The sequence below is a fragment of the Bos taurus genome, chromosome 1 (genome assembly GCF_002263795.3).
Source record: "Bos taurus isolate L1 Dominette 01449 registration number 42190680 breed Hereford chromosome 1, ARS-UCD2.0, whole genome shotgun sequence".
NCBI lineage: Eukaryota > Metazoa > Chordata > Mammalia > Artiodactyla > Bovidae > Bos > Bos taurus.
Window position 1 is genome coordinate 95,026,868 of NC_037328.1, and position 18,929 is coordinate 95,045,796.

The 18,929-nt window shown below is 41.8% G+C and overlaps 1 protein-coding gene across 2 annotated transcripts; it reads left to right on the forward strand.

Annotated features, from left to right (window-relative positions):
- Window positions 1–1,133: 1,133 nt before the first annotated feature.
- Window positions 1,134–10,536, forward strand: GHSR (growth hormone secretagogue receptor). 2 transcript variants are annotated; one of them, XM_010801372.3, is made up of 3 exons: window positions 1,134–1,865; window positions 2,120–3,049; window positions 5,192–10,536. In XM_010801372.3, the coding sequence occupies exons 2-3, from the start codon at window positions 2,254–2,256 to the stop codon at window positions 5,494–5,496; spliced, it is 1,101 nt and encodes a 366-aa protein (XP_010799674.1). In that variant the 5' UTR covers window positions 1,134–1,865; window positions 2,120–2,253; the 3' UTR covers window positions 5,497–10,536. The 2 variants fall into 2 exon arrangements, with proteins under 2 accessions (XP_010799674.1, NP_001137208.1); NM_001143736.2 differs by lacking the exon at window positions 1,134–1,865 and having other exon boundaries at window positions 2,248–3,049; window positions 5,192–5,541.
- The last annotated feature ends 8,393 nt before the right edge of the window (window positions 10,537–18,929 follow it).

Sequence of the window (18,929 nt, forward strand, 5' to 3'; positions counted from 1 at the left end):
ACCCATGTCTCTTAACCTGATGCATTGGCAGATGGGTTCTTTACCACTAGTGCCATATGGAAAACCCGATAATGTAGGGTGGGAAGTGTTAAAGTCAAATGTAGTTGCTGTGTGAGGGCTTCTCATTTTGATGGCTTCTCTTGTTGCAGAGCATGGGCTATTGAGGGCAGGGACTTCAGTAACTGCCCCCTGGCATGTGGGATCCTAGTTTCCAGACCAGGGATTGAACCCGAATCCCCTGCATTGGCAAGCAGATTCTTAACCACTGGGACTATTAGGCAGTCCCTCATCTTTTCCTAAAATAATAATTGTAATAGATCTTTGCTCCAACATCTGTAACACAGCAGTAGTAACCTATATAGCATTTTCCAGTAAGTTGCCTGTACTAAACTTCCAGTCTCTCTCTGTGTGTGGAATCTTTCATGCACATATGCATACATCCAGCCTTAAATTTTTGTGGACTTTAAAGCATTAATGATTTAGTCAGTAGAGGTAATATAAATCATCTGTCAGAGGCATATGCAAAGGCACTAAAATGCTTCAGGAAAGCCGTCTCTCATACAAAGTCAATTTAGGCCACGGGTAAATGAGTGTGAATAGGCGCGGTCAGTGAAGCCATTTAATATGAGTCTGTTTTGGGGAGGAATCTCCCGACTCCCTCGTGGAGCTGGACTGAGGCCCTGAGGCCAAAAGTGAAAAAGGTGAGAGCCGGCAGGCCTCCGCGGGGTGAGCAGTGCCGCGAGGTAGGAGGAGCCGGTCGCTGGCCGCGGTGCTGAACACGCTTGTGAGCTGCCCCCAGGTTGGCCCGCCGGAAGAGGCCCGGCGGGTTAGTGAATAAGAGAGCAGCCTCCAATTTCGCTCCTTAGTTTGCGGATTCCTGGCTCCGAGCAGAGGACACAGTGACTGCGTCCAGAGACAGTCACCTGGAGAGCGTAGAGGCAGCCTCTGACCCATACCCACGGAGCGCAGCTCCTACCCCTCAATAGCAATAACAGCAACGCTGCTGCCTATATTTATGTATTGAGCTACAACGTTGTCCCCAACACTCTTGACATCCATTCTCAGTGGTTTTCACAATGTGAAGCAAAAAGGTTGATGATTTACCTAAAGGCTGATCTTTCTTATCCAAGTCAGAAAATGTTTACTGATCACCCTCAACGTACCAACCTTACAGCCTCTGCTACGCCCCCTTTACCAGCTCCCCCCACCTCTGCCATGCTAGCACGCCCCTTAGCTTTCCCTCCTCCTCCGAGGTTTGCTGCAGCAAAAGTAATCTCCTACACAGCATATGCCCTACCACCGCCCAGTTGGGAGACTGCACAAAGGGCTGGAATTCACAATTTATTCACACATCTTGCTCCTTCGTTCTCAGAAGTCCACCAGATGGGATATTCAAATCTAGTACCTGAGTCCCCCGCTCGCTGTGCGACCTTGGACAAGTGGTCGCACCTCTCTAAGCCTGCTTCTCCTCGCGAAGACGATGGTAGGTTCTAGGACTGTGTGAGGCTCTTCCCAGGTGCGCAAGGTCTCCTCTCCCGTCGGAACACTCCCTACCTCCCTTTCCCAAGCTCAGTTGTGCACTCTCAGTTTTCGACACCAGGTTTGTAGCCAACTCTAACCCTTGTAGAGGCAGGTCCTGAGAACGGAAGGTGTTCTCCCCACTATCCCCGCCCCCATCCTCGGGTGTGATCTGCCTTTGGGGCCACACTGGGCACGCAGCGCCCAAGGCTAGTAGGGGAGCGCTCCCGCGCGCTCGAGCTTCGCAGTGCTGGGTCTCCGCTTCGCAGCGCTTTGGGAAATGCGAGATGCAGCTGGAGCCTGAACGCAAAAGGGAAGCAGAGTTGGAGAAGCTACCCCAGTGACAGGTACTTGTGTGGAGGCTTGCTGGAGGCTGGGTTGGGAGAGAGGGTCTTTGGGGGAGAGAAAGGGGTAAACGAGAGGTGCCAGGGCTGTGGGTCACTCTGTCCATCTCACCACCTGTGTGTGTGTGTGTGTGTGTGTGTGTCTGTGTGTGTGTGTGTGTCTTCCTGCCTCCATCTCTCGCCCTCCTCCCCGCCTCAGGCTCTCAATCTCACCTTCTCGCTCAGCTACTGCCTCTCCTCTCTCTTTCCTTTCCAAGCATCCTCCCTGAGAGCCCGCGCGCTCCTCCCTCGCACTCTTTTGCGCCTAACTAAGGAGACCTTCTCCCGGACCAGCAGGATCCAGCCTCTCAGCGCAGTCGCGTCCCTGAACCGGTTAAGCAGAACCGGCAGCATGTGGAATGCGACGCGGAGCGAGGAGCCGGGGCCCAACCTCACGCTGCCGGACCTGGGTTGGGACGCTCTCCCCGACAATGACTCGCTGACTGACGAGCTGCCACCCCTCTTCCCCGCGCCGCTGCTGGCGGGCGTCACAGCCACCTGCGTGGCGCTCTTCGTGGTGGGCATCGCGGGCAACCTGCTCACCATGCTGGTGGTGTCGCGTTTCCGCGAGCTGCGTACCACCACCAACCTCTACCTGTCCAGCATGGCCTTCTCCGACTTACTCATCTTCCTCTGCATGCCCCTCGACCTCGTGCGCCTCTGGCATTACCGGCCCTGGAACTTGGGCGACCTGCTCTGCAAACTCTTCCAGTTTGTCAGCGAGAGCTGCACCTACGCTACGGTGCTCACCATCACCGCGCTGAGCGTCGAGCGCTACTTCGCCATCTGCTTCCCGCTGCGGGCCAAGGTGGTGATCACCAAGGGCCGGGTGAAGCTCGTCATCCTGGTCATCTGGGCCGTGGCTTTCTGCAGCGCCGGGCCCATCTTCGTGCTGGTCGGAGTGGAGCATGAGAATGGCACCGACCCTCGGGACACCAACGAGTGCCGAGCGACCGAGTTCGCCGTGCGCTCCGGACTGCTCACAGTCATGGTGTGGGTGTCCAGCGTCTTCTTCTTCCTGCCTGTTTTCTGCCTCACTGTGCTCTACAGCCTCATCGGCAGGAAGTTGTGGAGGAGGAGACGCGGCGAGGCGGCGGTGGGCGCCTCGCTCAGAGACCAGAACCACAAACAGACCGTGAAGATGCTGGGTGGGTCTCAGTGCGCCCTCGAGCTCTCCTCTCCCGGAGTCTTCCCCTTCTCCCTGAGTCTCCCTCTCTCTCCTGTTTCTTGAAGTATATGTTGCCCTATAAATGTCTCAATTATTCTCTCCAGTGTTGGTCTTGAGCCCTCTCTTTGGTCTCTAGTTTATCTGTCGTGTGTCATTATATTTTGTTGTTTCCCTTTTTTTTCTCTGTCTATATATCTCTGTTTTCCTCTGTCCTTTCTCCTTCCCTCCTCTCGCCCCTTGACTTTCTCCTTTGGTTTCTTTCTCTGTGTGTATGTCTCATTTCTGGTCTCTCCTTCTCTCTTTCATGGAAAAATGTCCCATCTTTGTATTTCTTTAAAATGTAGTGCGTATTAGCCTAGAAACTTCGTGTCAAAACTGAGATCTTTCATTAAATAATCTATTGTGGTCTTAAAGCATTAAAGTTGATGTTGAGCTTCCTGCCTCAATATGGAGATAAATAACTAAGTTGCATTAAGAAAAGCAGGTACTGGGAGTGAAAAAATCAGGCATTGACTCTAGAAAGCATTCATTGGTAAATTTAACCAAAGATGGGGTCATTTGGATAATTCTATCAGAGAAGATTGATTTTTCTTTCAACATTGTGATTTGCTTTCTGACTTGTATTTTTTTTTTTTCAGATAATTGCCTCAATTCTGTTTATCCTGATGCTGTTTATATAGCTTTGGAAGGAAGTACTGGGATCTCTGTTTTCATACTTATCTTTCTCTCCAAGTAGGAAAGGCTAGATAAACTAGGATAGGCAGGCTTCCAACATGAGAAAAGGAGACAGGGTGGAAGCTGGTAGGACTTACTATCTCTCCCCAAGTGAGCCTTCAGAAAACATCTGGATGCAATGCCACACTGGAGTGTGTATGGACTAGTTATTCCATAAATTCAGCTTCTGTAACTACATGTGTTTGGTACAAGTAATACAAAGTGTGTTCACAGCCAAGTGAAATTTTAATTCTACTTGCTTTTTTCAAAACCAGAATCTTTACATTTTATTATTTGGACATTGTAGTCAACATTTTGTACTTATTTGCATATTTAGTGCTTCTTAGAAGTCATTCCAGGATGATTTTGCATTGTAATTTTACAATTCCTGAAATCCTGTATATTAAAGTGAAAGAGTTTATCCAAAGAATGTCAGGTTTGTTTGTTTGTTTGTTTTTAAGACCAGTGATTCTCATAATATGACTAGATTGAAATCTGCTGGTGCTCCTCAAGGGACTCTAAATTCATGTTGATGCTGGGGCAGTCAGTTGCTGCTATGCAACTTAGTTTTGAGAGTACATTTAATAATTTCCTCTAATTTTATTTTTGAACTGTTAATTATCCTCACTGGTGTCTCAACACCAATGCTAATTTTGTTTTGCCTTGACAACTGGAAGGGAATCAATCACTTAGTGATTCCCTAAAGTGGTACAAGGACCAGAATATTTTTTTTCTGTTATTTTTCCTCTGATTTCTGAATTTTAAAAACTTAACCTAGAAATGCAAAGGTCTTTAAAAAAAAGCTACCTTACATGGGCAAGATTAAAACTTGGATGGATGATCATTAATGTTAGTTGGTTTTATGGCCTTTTATTCCTTACTTATGTCTATTTTAGGTGGAAAAGTCTCATTCATCTCTATGGTTCTTTTATGAAACTTCAAAAAAGAAAAAAAGAGAACAGGTGTCCTGGTCTCCTTTCTAGAGATTTTAATTTAGTTAGTTTGTATTATACCCAAGGAATCTGTGCCCAGGGAAACTCTGATACATAACTGTGGCTGCATCCAACCACATTATCTCATATAGGTTTGATCTAACACATATATAATAGTGGACTATTGAGACTAGATTGTCGAGTTACTAGAGTCAACATGTCAACTCAAGCACAAAATTACTAAAGTAGTTGTTAAATAGAAATGATTGGAAAGCTTAGTGAAAATGGTTGAACTGTTGGTCCAAACAGAGTCAATCTTGGTTAAAATATAGGAATGGGGAAGAGCAAAACATGATATTTTTCTGAAGTCAATTGTCATACCACACATAATCAAAACAAGTCCATGTCTTCAAAAGAGATGATGGTTTGCTATGACATATCCTGAACTGACGTTCTCTTTCTCATTGTCTTTTCAGCTGTAGTGGTTTTTGCTTTCATCCTCTGCTGGCTGCCCTTCCACGTAGGACGGTATTTATTTTCCAAATCCTTCGAGCCTGGCTCTGTGGAGATCGCGCAGATCAGCCAATACTGCAACCTCGTCTCTTTCGTCCTCTTCTACCTCAGTGCCGCCATCAACCCTATTCTCTACAACATCATGTCCAAGAAGTACCGGGTGGCAGTGTTCAAACTTCTGGGATTTGAACCCTTCTCCCAGAGGAAGCTCTCCACTCTAAAGGATGAAAGTTCTCGGGCCTGGACAGAATCTAGTATTAATACATGATCAAGCACATTGCTCAGTAAAGTCAACGTTCATTATTCTATACCAGAAGCCATAGTACAGCGGAACTTGGGAGGAAGTTTGAAGGTTAATTTTGGAATTAGGGACACATAGGTCTGAAGACAATTGGGAGCAAGAAAAGATAGACTTTGTAGTGTGTGAGCAGTTTGATTTGATTGCACACTCATCAGTGCTATCATACACGATTTCTGCATATTTCACTGCCTATCATTTTTGCATTGTGCTGTTGGTGCTAGCAAGGGCTCTGCAGTTCGGAGAAGGGAGGTAGTGTAGAGAGGGCAATTAGGTCATTTTTTACTAGACGAATTCTAACTCTAATTTCTTTTTCATAATGAGAATTTTTTAGTAAAATAATAAAAAACTTAAAACATGACTTTCAGAAGCTAGCAAATTTCATGGGGTCCCAGATCAGTGCTGTCCAGGAGAAATATAATGCAAAGTACTTAAGCAATCAATATAAAATTGTTAATAGAATTTTATGCTTTTTATGTTAAAGTCTTTAAAATCTGGTTTGTTTTTTAAATTTTAAGTTCACCTTAATTTGGACATTGGGTGTTCATCAGCAATACTTGATTTATTGCAATTTCATAAATTTTGCCGAAGAAAAAGTAGAGTCATTAACCTAAGTTGTCTAAACATACTTAAAATTTCTCTAATAACTAAAACAACTATAAGTTCTTAACTTTAAAATTAATTGAAAGTAGAAATTCAGTTCTTTGAGTTGCAATAGTCACATTTCAAGTGTTTCAATAGCCAAATGTGGCTAATGGCTACCATATTGCACAATGCAGCTCTAGGTTATATGGAAAATTATTGTTAATCTCATAAAAATGCTAAAAATAAATACTCATTTCCTAAAATGTTTTTATAGTGAAATTAGCATAGGAGAATGTTAGAGTGATAAATTCTAAGGATTATACCTGAATGCCCTGTAATTTCTGCTTGGGAGAAAATGGATATGAACTATAATATGCATGCATTTTTAATCAAGTTGGGTTGCACGTGTTAGTAATCAGGAAATGAGACTTTTTAAAAACTGTAGAAAATCACAAATTACCTTATTTGGCTTAACAAAAATACTTAAGCCAATCATAAGCCTTTGATTTGTAAATAAGGAATAATTTACAACTTACTCTGGAAAGTTTACAGAAACTTAGTAAACATAGTAATTTTTCAAATGGTGAAAAATTCACAGTCCCTTAAATGCTACTGTTGATTGATATTCAACACTTTAAAAAAACCCTTATGACCATTTATTTCAAAATGCCTATGCCATGCCCTGTCTCCAGATTAGTCATGCTCCTTACATCCCACTGCTTATCTGATAGATATGTTTACTTAGATTTCCAGTATTCCTCTTAACCATAATTATGAATGATTAGACACTGTCAACTAAATATTATACACATTGGTTATAAATCTAAAACTTTCATTTATATTCCTATTAGTCCTCTTATAGTCAACTCTTTTATATTAAATATAATATTCCAAAAATGATTTTTTCATAGTTCTCTGTAATACTAAGTCATATAAGCAATTCCTTCATGAAGTTATTGGTTCAGTATGGAACTGATTGAACTAATTAGGGAAATTATTGCCATGACTGGTTTTCCCCACCCAAAGTATAGATTATTATGCCAAAATAATCAATTAACTATTTTTTAAAAATGAAAACATAATCATAATTAGAATAATTTCTCCAGAGAAATATTTCTAAAGTTATTCTTGACACTAAAACTGTTTTATCAATATAGTCTAAATGCAGAACTTCAGCAAATTTATTACTCAGTTAATTCTCTGGAGTATATCTTTTTTTTTAAATACTGAATCATTTAAGCCCATTGAATCCTAATTAGGTCATTCAACATTATTGTTCTAAATAGGTCCCAGTAAATCTCAAACAGGTAATTCAATTCCCTGAAACCTTATTGTTTCATTTTACAAATATATCCTATTTGAGAGGAAACAAGCAAAAAAAAAGGCTTGACTTGATCACATAGTTGATTGCTTTGGAGAAAAACAACCCAACTTTTAATTATTCAGTGCACCCCACTCTCCACCCCCCACTTTCTTGTAGGTTCATGTCCACAGTCTCAGTACAACTCACAGGGAATAATTTCCATAGCAGGGACCACTATTGTCCTTCATTAGAACTCAGAGAATATTTCATTGCCATTCTCCCAAATCTTCCAAATCTCCCAAATCTTGGGAGAATGGCAATGAAACATGTAAAATATCATGTAGGAAACGAGTTGCCAGTCCAGGTTCGATGCACGATGCTTGATGCTTGGGGCTGGTGCACTGGGACGGCCCAGAGGGATGGCATGGGGAGGGAGGAGGGAGGAGGGTTCGGGATGGGGAACACATGTATACCTGTGGCGGATTCATTTTGATATTTGGCAAAACTAATACAGCTATGTAAAGTTTAAAAATAAAATAAATTAGAAAAAAATAAATAAATAAACAACAACAACAACAACAAAAAAGAACTCAGAGAATAGTTTTAGAGAAAGGAATTGTTAATCATGCTCTTATATGATTGCCTTTTTATTTTTGTAACTTCTTTGTTTCATCATGGTCCATAAATTATCTCAGACTCAGGGAAAAGAGGAACTTACATGAGGAAAAATGTTCCTAAAAGTCCCTCAGTTCACATTTAGTATGTGCCTGGTATGTTCTAAGTGCTAGAGATTCATGAGTAAAGTATTTTTATCCTTAATGAGTTCATGACCACTTGTGAGTTGTGTTATAGCAGGTAACTAATATATTTAAATTATAAAGTAAACATCTTCAGTTGACACTGTGCTGTGCACCTCTCTCTATTATTGTGTATTTGGCTCAAAATAAATTCAGAACAGGCTGCTAGTACACAAACTAGTCAAATTTGTAGATGTAGTTATTGTCTGCCAGTGCATTCTTTTTCAATGTAAAAAAAGTAAAGAAATTGGTTTCTGTTATAATCTGTGTTTCTATTTTTCTGGTTACCTAGAATCAAGGTTTCTATTACCACACCTTACACTGTGTCACAAAATCAAGGGTTGGATTATTTTCATTTTTGGAAGTGACTGTTGTTTGAGACAGAGAAGGCAATGGCACCCCACTCCAGTACTCTTGCTTGGAAAACCCCATGGACGGAGGAGCTTGGTAGGCTGCAGTCCATGGGGTCGCCAAGAGTCAGACACAACTGAGCGAGTTCACTTTCACTTTTCACTTTCATGCATTGGAGAAGGAAATGGCAACCCACTCCGGTGTTCTTGCCTGGAGAATCCCAGGGACGGGGGAGCCTGGCGGGCTGCCGTCTATGGGATCGCACAGAGTGGGACACGACTGAAGCGACTTAGCAGCAGCAGCAGCAGTTGTATGAGAAAGAACTTTTGAATAATTGCTTTTAGGAAAATACTCATTGCTACAAATTATTTAAAATCGTAAATGTTGTGGCAATGAGAATGAGAAACACTTCTAATGTCTGGCCAGACCTTGAAAACCATTTCTTTATGATCAGCTTTTTATTGCAATCAAGTTTCTTGTGATGGGATTTGACTTGAAATTCCACCTTTTCCACTCCGATGGTTTTACTAAGAACCTGAAATCATTATAATTTATAATTGTTAGTTCAACATTGACAATTTTAGCTGTAATTATTTTGCTGTTTTTCATTTATTGACGTACTTGAATTTAACATTTTTTTTAAAACTGTGAGAATTTTTGCAAGATTGGTGCCTGAAAAATACTCCCCTGTCTTTTAAAAAAGTATGTTTTTAAAAAGTGTGTGCATCTGTAAAATGCGACATATATACATACATATATCAAAATTTCTTGTCACAGTGTCTAAGTTAATAGAATAGAGCATTCTGCTTTCGGAAACACTGTTTTCAGTGTAAATAATGCCCTTAAAAGATAAAGGTAGTGTCATTCATGGTTCATAATCTAATGATCCTTCTATGATTTATTTGCAACTTAAATTACATATTGTCATTTAAAAACTGTAAATTAAATTTCAATTTAAATTTTCCAAGCCTGGATATATATAATTGGAACCTAACCAGATGATTAGTGACCGAAGTTAATTCACTGAATTGATGACATGTTTTTCATCCAGAGAATGATCTCCATGTCAAAGCCAACAGAAAGCAATGTGCTGGTCGTAAATGCTCACTGCTGTAAGTTCATGTCACTTGTTTATTCATATTAAATGAATTCAGTCCTGTCAATGCTTGACAATAATCTCTTTGAAGCAGGTGATGGGGAAGGTTTGGGTGAGGCTTGTTTGGGTTTTTCCTTTTGAATGCAAACTCTGGCAGGGTGTTGGAGTTTAGCCATTTTGGTTGAGAGAATTATCATCATCCTTTGGAAAAAAAGAAAAAGCTGCCATGTCTATGTCCCTCCTAATTGCTTGGATATTTGCTGGAATTCCAATGAATAATTTATGTTGTGACACATACCCTCAAAAGACTACTGACTACCCTTAAAAGTGACAAACCATTAAGGCCTTCCAAAAGCATGTCTCATGTCAACACTCAGAAAATTCTCCAGAATGTTTATAGATTTTCTTTCCAGAACTATTCTGCCTCCAGCCCCAGAGAAAGTGTTTGGGAAGAATAGTTTCAAAGATTTTCTGTGATTTAAGTGTCTCAAATCTAAAGATTTCTCTGGCTCAAACAACAAAAATATTTATATTTTTCAATTTTAACTCGGTAAATTTAGGATACTAAAGAGCGCTTGCTCATATAAATATATTCATACAGCATAATCTCCCAGTTCACTTATACCTGCCGTACTCTATGTCTGTGTAGAATTTACAACTTGGTTGATTTGTGTTGTCCCAGTATAACCTAAATGTGACTAATGATATTTTGTTTTGTGATTCTTTTTATTTAAGGTTTTTGTGGATATTAAAGAGTTTACTTTAGCTCTCCATGTAGTTGTATTATGAAATTTAGGCATCAGTTTTCCTTTCTTTGGGTGTCCTTAACCAAATAATTGCTTAATAAAAAAAAGCCTACAGCTAATTTCCACTTACAAGGTTAAATCTTGGTGTCTGGGTTATTTAACCTCTACTTTTGTCCTAGATTCAGTATAATTTTGTCCTTTTAATTTCTGAAATATGTATTGTGCAGCTCTGAGGAGGTGTTTGTCGTAGTGAATTTTATTTCCCCAGGGACTCCAATGAGGTATACCATTCCTGTAAGTATTAAGACTCGGGGACCCTGTGATACACTGTGATTCCCATGTTCCCCCAGCTTTCTGTCGTTTACAGCCTGTCATCCCCAGAGACAATGGTGTTGCAGCTTCATGGTGTTATACTAATGTGTGACCCAGAGATTTCTGTTCATCTTGCACACAGCATCCACTCACTGAATACTGGTTGGACAAATGAAAGTTTCAAGACTAGCTTATGTGTCACTTGGACATTAGCTTCCAGATATATGGATTCCAGGTACCGATAAAATGTAAGACTAAAATTAGAAGACCAGTAAAGGTGGCCAACTTTTATTTGCCAATTAAAAGACTTTAAAATACCCTACCACCATTACCATTATTTCAATTTTAAAAGAACTTTAAAAAGAAAAAAGTAACAAGGACATAATCTCAGAATAAAGGATCACCACAGTGTAAAAATTCAACATATTCAATATCCCACAAAATTCTATACATATGCTGTTAATATGAGTTAATTACAACTTGGAAGTAATGTCTAAAAATGTGGTAATTAATAACAATAAAGTAATCCAAAGAAGAAAATCATGGGATTTGTTTTTATTGATCTGATAAGGATTTTGCCACTGTCTTCTAATCTCTTCCGTCTAACCTCTCCTTCAGTCTAGGGCCATTCAGTGCCCATTGCGTTCTCTCAGGTTCCCTCCTATGGCAGACCCTGGACCTGATTCAAGGTAGAAGAAGAGAGGCCAGCAGGCCTGCCCAGGATTTGGTAGGTATTATGTGCTGGGCTCAGTCTACAAATGCCGATTGCTTCTTGCTTCCCTACTTATAACTCATCATCGGTTCCTGATTTCATAGCCACCTCTTCCAAGGGGCCATCGAATTAACTATAAATCAACACACATCTCTTGAAGAATAGTTTGACAATGTGTATCAAATGCACGTACACTCTGCATACCTTTTGATGCAGTAATTTCACATTAAGACATAATTATGGAGGACCACAAAGATCTATATGTAATAGTGTTCCTTGCCTCTTATTTGTGATAGTGAAAACCTGAAAAACCCAAATGTTGGAGGATAGGAAATCGGTACATTTCAGAAATGATAATAGTTTGCATGTATGCAGCACTGTGGTAAGGGCTTTCAATTCCATTTCTCATATGATTGTCCCAGCATACCTAAGAGGAGGGTCTGTTATTCTCTTCATTGGGTGGAGGGGTTTTGACATACGGTCAGGAAAGGGCAGAGCTGGAATTTGACCCCAGGCCAGTTAGGCATTTGGTGCTTTCATTCCTGCTCTTCTGGAGCACTGTGCAGGCATTAAACATGTTATTGTTTAATTGAGAACTTAATAAAATGTGGGAAAATGTTTACATAGTATTAGTAAGTGAAAAAGCATATTATCCCATCTTATATAAAAAAAAAAAAAATTCATGTTCAAAACTTGAAGATACTGCATTCTAAAGTCCTAACAGCATTTCTCTGATTCGCAGAAATATTTTCTTTCTATTTTTTTATGGTTTTCAATCTTTCTCCAAAGAATATGTATTATTCTTATAATAATAGCAAGTGGTAAACTGAGTTACTGCAGTTCAAAGACTGGCTATCTTTCTAACCCTGTCATCTCCCCAAGTCCCAAGGGACTTGCCCTCTGCTCTCTGCCTCTATCTTGCCTCTGTTTGCAAGTTTCTTCTCCTCCCTCCCAAGTAAAATACCAGAAGCTGGTAGATGCTCATTAAATGGTCATGATTATCACTAGTTACTTGGCAAAGCATGAGACAGCCCCATTTCGAGTCCTCCTCTCAGGGACTCTGCAGTCTAGAACCCTTCTCCTGACTTCTCTGTCTGCCCTGACCCCAGCCAGGCAGAGGTCCCTCAGCAGCTTCATGGGTCATTTACAGGAATTAGAGAGCCTGGTAAAACAGATGCAACTTTAGCTATGCTGGTGATTGCTCTGGCCAGGGTGTTGACAAGATGCTATCAGGTTTTCAAAATGCAGTAGACATACTTTGGAGTGATCCCTTGGACCCTCTCTCCCAGGGGACATTTGCACCTCTATTTATGGAAGGAAAAATAATTTCGGCTTCAGTCAACAGGAAGCAAAAGAGACAAGGCAAGTGCTTCTAGTTTCCTGAAAGGATAGCTCTAGTCATGGCCACATGTTCACTATCTAAGACTGTTTAACTGCATCAGAATCTTTATTGAGCAGCTTTTTTCTTTCAAAATTTATCTTCCAGAAACAAAGCACATGACATGGTGTATGAAAGACTTTGGAACCAAAAAGTTACAGAATTTACTCCTGGCTTTACCACTAACCAGCCGTGTGACGGTGGGCAAACACTTATCATTAACCTCTCTGAGTCCTACTGTCTTGACACTGATAGCAGCCACTTTTCAGGAAATGTCCTTCTCTGCTTCACACTGGATGCTGAGCGACGTGGAGAAACATCTCATAGCACAAGCACTGGGCGCCTCCAAACATTCAAGGTGAGCAAACTCTCCTGATCCATCAAAACTCCATGGTGGTGTGTGGGGAGTCAGCTCCATTATTCTCTACAGAATCAATTTCAGGGGACTTCCCTGGTGGTCCAGCGGCTAAGATTCCAGGCTCCCAGGGCAGGAGGCTCAGGTTCAATCCCTGGTCAGGGAACTAGATCCCACATGTTGTGATTAAGAGTTTATGTGCCACAGCTAAGACTTGGCACAACCAAATAAATAAATATATATATTTTTAAGCTGGTGTTAAGGTTCTTAAAAAGAAAAAGAATCTATTTCAAACCTTCTCGGTGATCTGCAGACCCTGCCAGCCCCTCAGCAGACACCCTTGCATGTTGCTTCAAAAAGGAAATGAGAAGCCATTACTCAAGAACTCCCTTATCTCATTGCCACTACTTGGAAGAGATCATGTGGAGCTGTCCATGCTCTTTGCCCCTCTTCTGTGTCACAGTGGGAGCAGTGCCCTCCTAAACAGAGCCCTTTTCTCCTCTGCCCTCTTCTCTCCTAAAGCTTCATCCTTCTCCTCTCTGCTAGCATCTACCATCAGCACTTAAGCCAGATCTGGACTCTTTGCCATAAAGCCTTCGCTTAACTGCTGCTATGAACTGAATTGTGTTCCTCCCAAATTTGTATGTTGAATCTCTAATGTGCCTAATACAATGGTTGGAGATGAAGTCCTGATGATGGTTGTAAGTGCCCATACAAGAAGAGACACCAGAGAGCTTGTTCTCTCTCTTTTGCTCTCCCCACCAGTGAGGATACAGAAAGAAGGTAGCCATCGACAAGGCAGAAAAGAGGATCTCTCACCAGAAACCAACCATACTGGCACCCTGGTCTTGGACTTCCAGCTTCCAGAACTATGAGAAGCAGTTTCTGTGATTTGAGCCCCTCAGTCTATGGTATTTTGTTACCCAGTGCAAGCAGACTACAACAACCCCACTGTGTCCTTCACCCTAGCTCTCTCGTCCCCTTTACAGCCAAACCTGCTGAAATATGCATCCTCCACTTTCTCTTATTCCACACATTTTATTAACCCACAGACATCCCAGGGTGATAATAGTACTGAAGAAAGAAAGTTTAAGGTAGGTCATACAGGCCAACACTGTGCCAGGACTGACTGGGTCTGTCCAATGGGGAAAACAAATGTGGAGCAAATAACTGCCTGATAATTGCTTAACCCTAATTGAGTTGTGTGCTCTGGTGGGGAAGTGCTGGGGTAGGTGTTGCTGTGTGAGCCCCCTTCATTCACCCAGCCTGGTGTGGGGCATGAGACCAAGGAGGGTATCCTGGGGTAATGAGGTTTACACCACATGAAGGGTAGGTGGAAGCTGATCAGATTGCTAGATAGATGCCTAGTATAAAAATAGTATGTTGATATGGCAGAAACCAACACGATATTGTAAAGCAGTTATCCTTGAATTAAAAACAATTTAAAAAATAGTACAGAAGAGATCTGAGTTGGGAAGGAACGTGCCACATCTGGGGAGGTGAAAGACAGTCACAGGGCTAGAACATAGCAGGCAAGGGTAAGAGTGGCATAGAGTGGGCACTGCCCAAGAGACAGGGCCTCAGCCGCCATGCCAGGGAACTGATTGTTATCCTAAAAGCAGTTTAGAGCCAGTGAAGGGTTTGGAGTGATGGGTCATGTTTGCGCTTAAAGAAGATCACTCTGGTTGCTGGTGGAGTGAGGCTGAAGCAGGAAGGAATGAAGATCAAGAAACCTCTCTCAAAGGGAGAAGTCTTTAAGATAATGTGCAGTATTTTTACCACACATGTTGAGACCAAAGGGTTGGTCCATGAAACCAATTCAGTGGCCTCTTTCAAGAAGCTTCCTCTTTCTGATAGTCTGCAAGTCCATCTTGCTTTAGCATCAATGAATCTCTGGTTTTCTGGGCCATTCGTATTCTGTCCCGACCGAGGCAGCCACCCTGGGAATCAGCACAGCAGATGGTGGTGCGCAGATTGGAATGGGGAAATGGAAACATATTCACTTTGTTTTCAAGGCCGCCGTCAGCCAGCAAGTGAATGTCAAGCCCTAGAGCCTTAGCTGGCTTGAAATTCCCCATCAATTAGGAGCCCAAAAGAAGATGCTAGAATATCTTGTTTATTCACAGAGAATATTTTCTTTTCCTTCCTTCCTTTCTTATCTCTTTCTTTAATATTTTTCTCTTTCTCTCTTTCCCTTCCTTCCTTCCCCCCTCCCTTCTGTCTTTCTTTACTTGTCTGCTTTGGGTCTTAGCTGGGGCATGCGAGTTCTTTGTTGCAGCTCACTGGCTTAGTTGCTCCACAGTATGTGACATCTTAGTTCCATGATCAGGGATCAAACCTGCATCTTCTGCTTGGAAGGCAGATTTTAAACCACTGGACCACCAGGGAAGTCCCAAGATGGTCATTCTTAAGATCTGTATAGTATTTTATTAATTGCATTGACTGTAATTTACTTAACCTTCTCTAACAGCCTTTATTTTCCTTCCTTCTCTATTTTTCCAGCCTGAAACATTCTTTCATTCATTAACAGATACTCACATGACTTGAACATCTCAGTTGCTTCAGCCGTCTGCCAAATATCAGCAAAGCTTCCCCGGCAGCCTCTGTAAGGCAGCACCTCTCCCTGTCCCTCTGTATTGTTTTCCTTCAAAGCACAGACCTAAAGGAACAGAGGCTCCCAGCCATATGACTGTTAATGGATGAAAAGGCATTTCAGACTGGAAAAATACAAATGAAAATGACTTCCCACCTCCAGCAGGATAATGTCTGAGGTCCTTGACAGTGTATTCTCCCATTGCCTGAAGACCCCTGAATCAATTCTTGTGCTCATTCTCTCCACTCCAGCCTCCTGTTTAGCATCTTCAAAATGGAATGCTGGTTATTCCTCTGTGAAATCTCTCTCTTTCCTTATTCCCTTGCTAGGCTCTGCCTCCCAGGGACTTTAATACCAAGGACAGTGGATAAGCACCACTCATCCATTCAATGTTTACTGAATGTCAGCTTATTCTTCAAGACACATCTCAGGTATTACTCCCCAATCTCCAACACTAATACCACCTCTCCAACAGCAGTGAGGAGCACTTTTCAAGGTCACTAGAGCACAAGTATCCTTGATCACTCCTCTCTGTATTTATCACACAGAGGTAATTGTCTATTCATATGTCTGGTTCCACCAATAGAATGTAAATCCACATGATCAGGAGTTTTCCTTCCTAATGTTTCCTCTCTACATAAAACAGTGCTTGGCACAAGCAAACTGCTCCATGTGCATTTGTGGAAACATTGAGGGGGTATATACTAAAGAAACCATAAATTTTTGTTGTTGTTGTTCAAATACTTAATTCTCTTTTTTATTTTATTTTTTGACTTTACAATATTGTATTGGTTTTGCCATATATCAAAATGAATCTGCCACAGGTATACATGTGTTCCCCATCCTGAACCCTCCTCCCTCCTCCCTCCCCATACCATCCCTCTGGGTCATCCTAGTGCACCAGCCCCAAGCATCCAGTATCATGCATTGAACCTGGACTGGCGACTCGTTTCATATATGATATTATACATGTTTCAATGCCATTCTCCCAAATAATCCCACCCTCTCCCTCTCCCACAAAGTGAAAAAGACTATTCTATACATCAGTGTCTCTTTTGCTGTCTCATATACAGGGTTATTGTTACCATCTTTCTAAATTCCATATATATGCGTTAGTATACTGTATTGGTGTTTTTCTTTCTGGCTTACTTCACTCTGTATAATAGGCTCCAGTTTCATCCACCTCATTAGAACTGATTCAAATGTATTCTTTTTAATGTCTGAGTAATACTCCATTGTGTATATGTACCACAGCTTTCTTATCCCTTCATCTGCTGATGGACATCTAGGTTGCTTCCATGTCCTGGCTATTATAAACAGTGCTGCGATGAACATTGGGGTACACGTGTCTCTTTCAATTCTGGAGAGACCATAATTTTTAAATCATGCAGTAACGCTAGAAATCTTTTTGTTGTGGTCTGTGCAACACAATCTAACACAAGACTGACTGACTTGCGATGGCTTGTCTTGACTATTATACTCCAAATCTCATAGAGAAACGAGTCTCTAAGTTTCATCTCCTAGTTAAAAAAGCTGAGCATTCCTGCCTATGCCGTCCTTTTCACAGGGCTTTCACACTCCCGCTCTCATCTGTCCCACAATGACCCTGCCAACTAGCATTCCTCCTGAGAGTGAGTGTGAAGCCCTGCACAGTTCTACAAGGCAACGTGACTTGCCGAGGGTGGTGCAGGTTGGTTACACAGGAATCAGAAATAGAATTTGAGATTAACGCCTGATTGCTATGAAAGATGCTCATCATCTAGGCATCATTTTTATTGACTTTGAAGGCTAAGCAGGATACTCAGGAAAAAAAAGATCTAGGTTCTACCCCTCAGGGGTAAAAATCCAAGATGAAAAGAGCCAGAGGCCAGGAGAGAGTTGATGTCACTCTGACATTCCATCCTCTTCTCTTGATTCCCTATAACCCCTCTTCTGCCCACCAGAAAGGAATTGTTGTTGTTTAATTGTTGTCATGCCTGACTCTTTGTGACCCCAAGGACAGTAGCACGCCAAGCTTCCCTGTCCTTCACTGGAGTTGGTGATGCTATCCAACCGTCTCATCCTGTCACCCTAGAAATAGAAAGATGCTTCAATTGTGCAGTGATGTTTCAATTCAAATGCACTCAAATTCATCAATGTTCATGAATACTTGCCATAGTGGATAATTTTATGAACAAAAAGAATTCCTATGTAAGCAATATTCATACATTCATATATAAGCTTATTCAACAAATATTTACTAAATGCCCACTGTGTTCCAGGAAATGTGCTAAGTGTTAGGGATACAGTGTTTAAAATACAAAGTTTATGTCCTTATGGGGTGCTGTGCTCAGCCACTCAGTCATGTCCAACTCTTTGAGACCCCATGAACTGTAGCCTGCCAGGCTCCTCTGTCCATGAAATTTTCCAGGCAAGAATAGTGGAATGGGTTGCCACTTCCTTCTCCAAGTTCTTGTGGTACTTCCATTTTACTGAAGAAGAATCAGGATAAACAGTTACCTGCCTTAAGGAATTTGCCCAAATAACAACCAGTGATGGAAGTTTGTGCATCCTAGAGCAGGATTCAAGTTTCAGCAGTCTGACTCTAGATCCCTGCTATTCTACCATCCTATTCTACCTAAAACTCCAAATTTCTGAAATAAAATAGACTTAGTGTGCAGTCAGGCCATTCAAGATGGCTATTTCCCAAACTTATGCTTACCAGAGGGGAAGGGTTTGGAGGAGGGACAGTTAGGGAGTTTAGCATCAGACCTGTACATGCTGCTATATTTGAAACTTCCCTGGTGGTCCAGTGGTTAAGCATCTGCCTTGCAATGCAAGGGTCACCAGTTCAGTCCTTGATCTGTGAAGATCCAACATGTCAAGGAGTAATTAAGCCCTTGTGTCACAACTACTGAGCCCAGACTCTGAAGTCCATGAGCCACAACTACTGAGGCCACATGCCCTAGAGCCCATGCTCCAAACAGGATGTAATAGAGTGCCTTGTAGCGCAGATCTCAGCATGCAGCTAGTTGCTATGGGCCATTAACCCCTCCAGGACTGAGGACTGAACTGAACTGATTAACCCCTCCCAGCCCCCACCCACCACCCTGTTACCAGGCAACCATCACTAGGGGACCGGTCCTTCTCAGCCATTGGTCAGCGGTAGTGAGCGTCTCCCTCAAGCAATCAACTA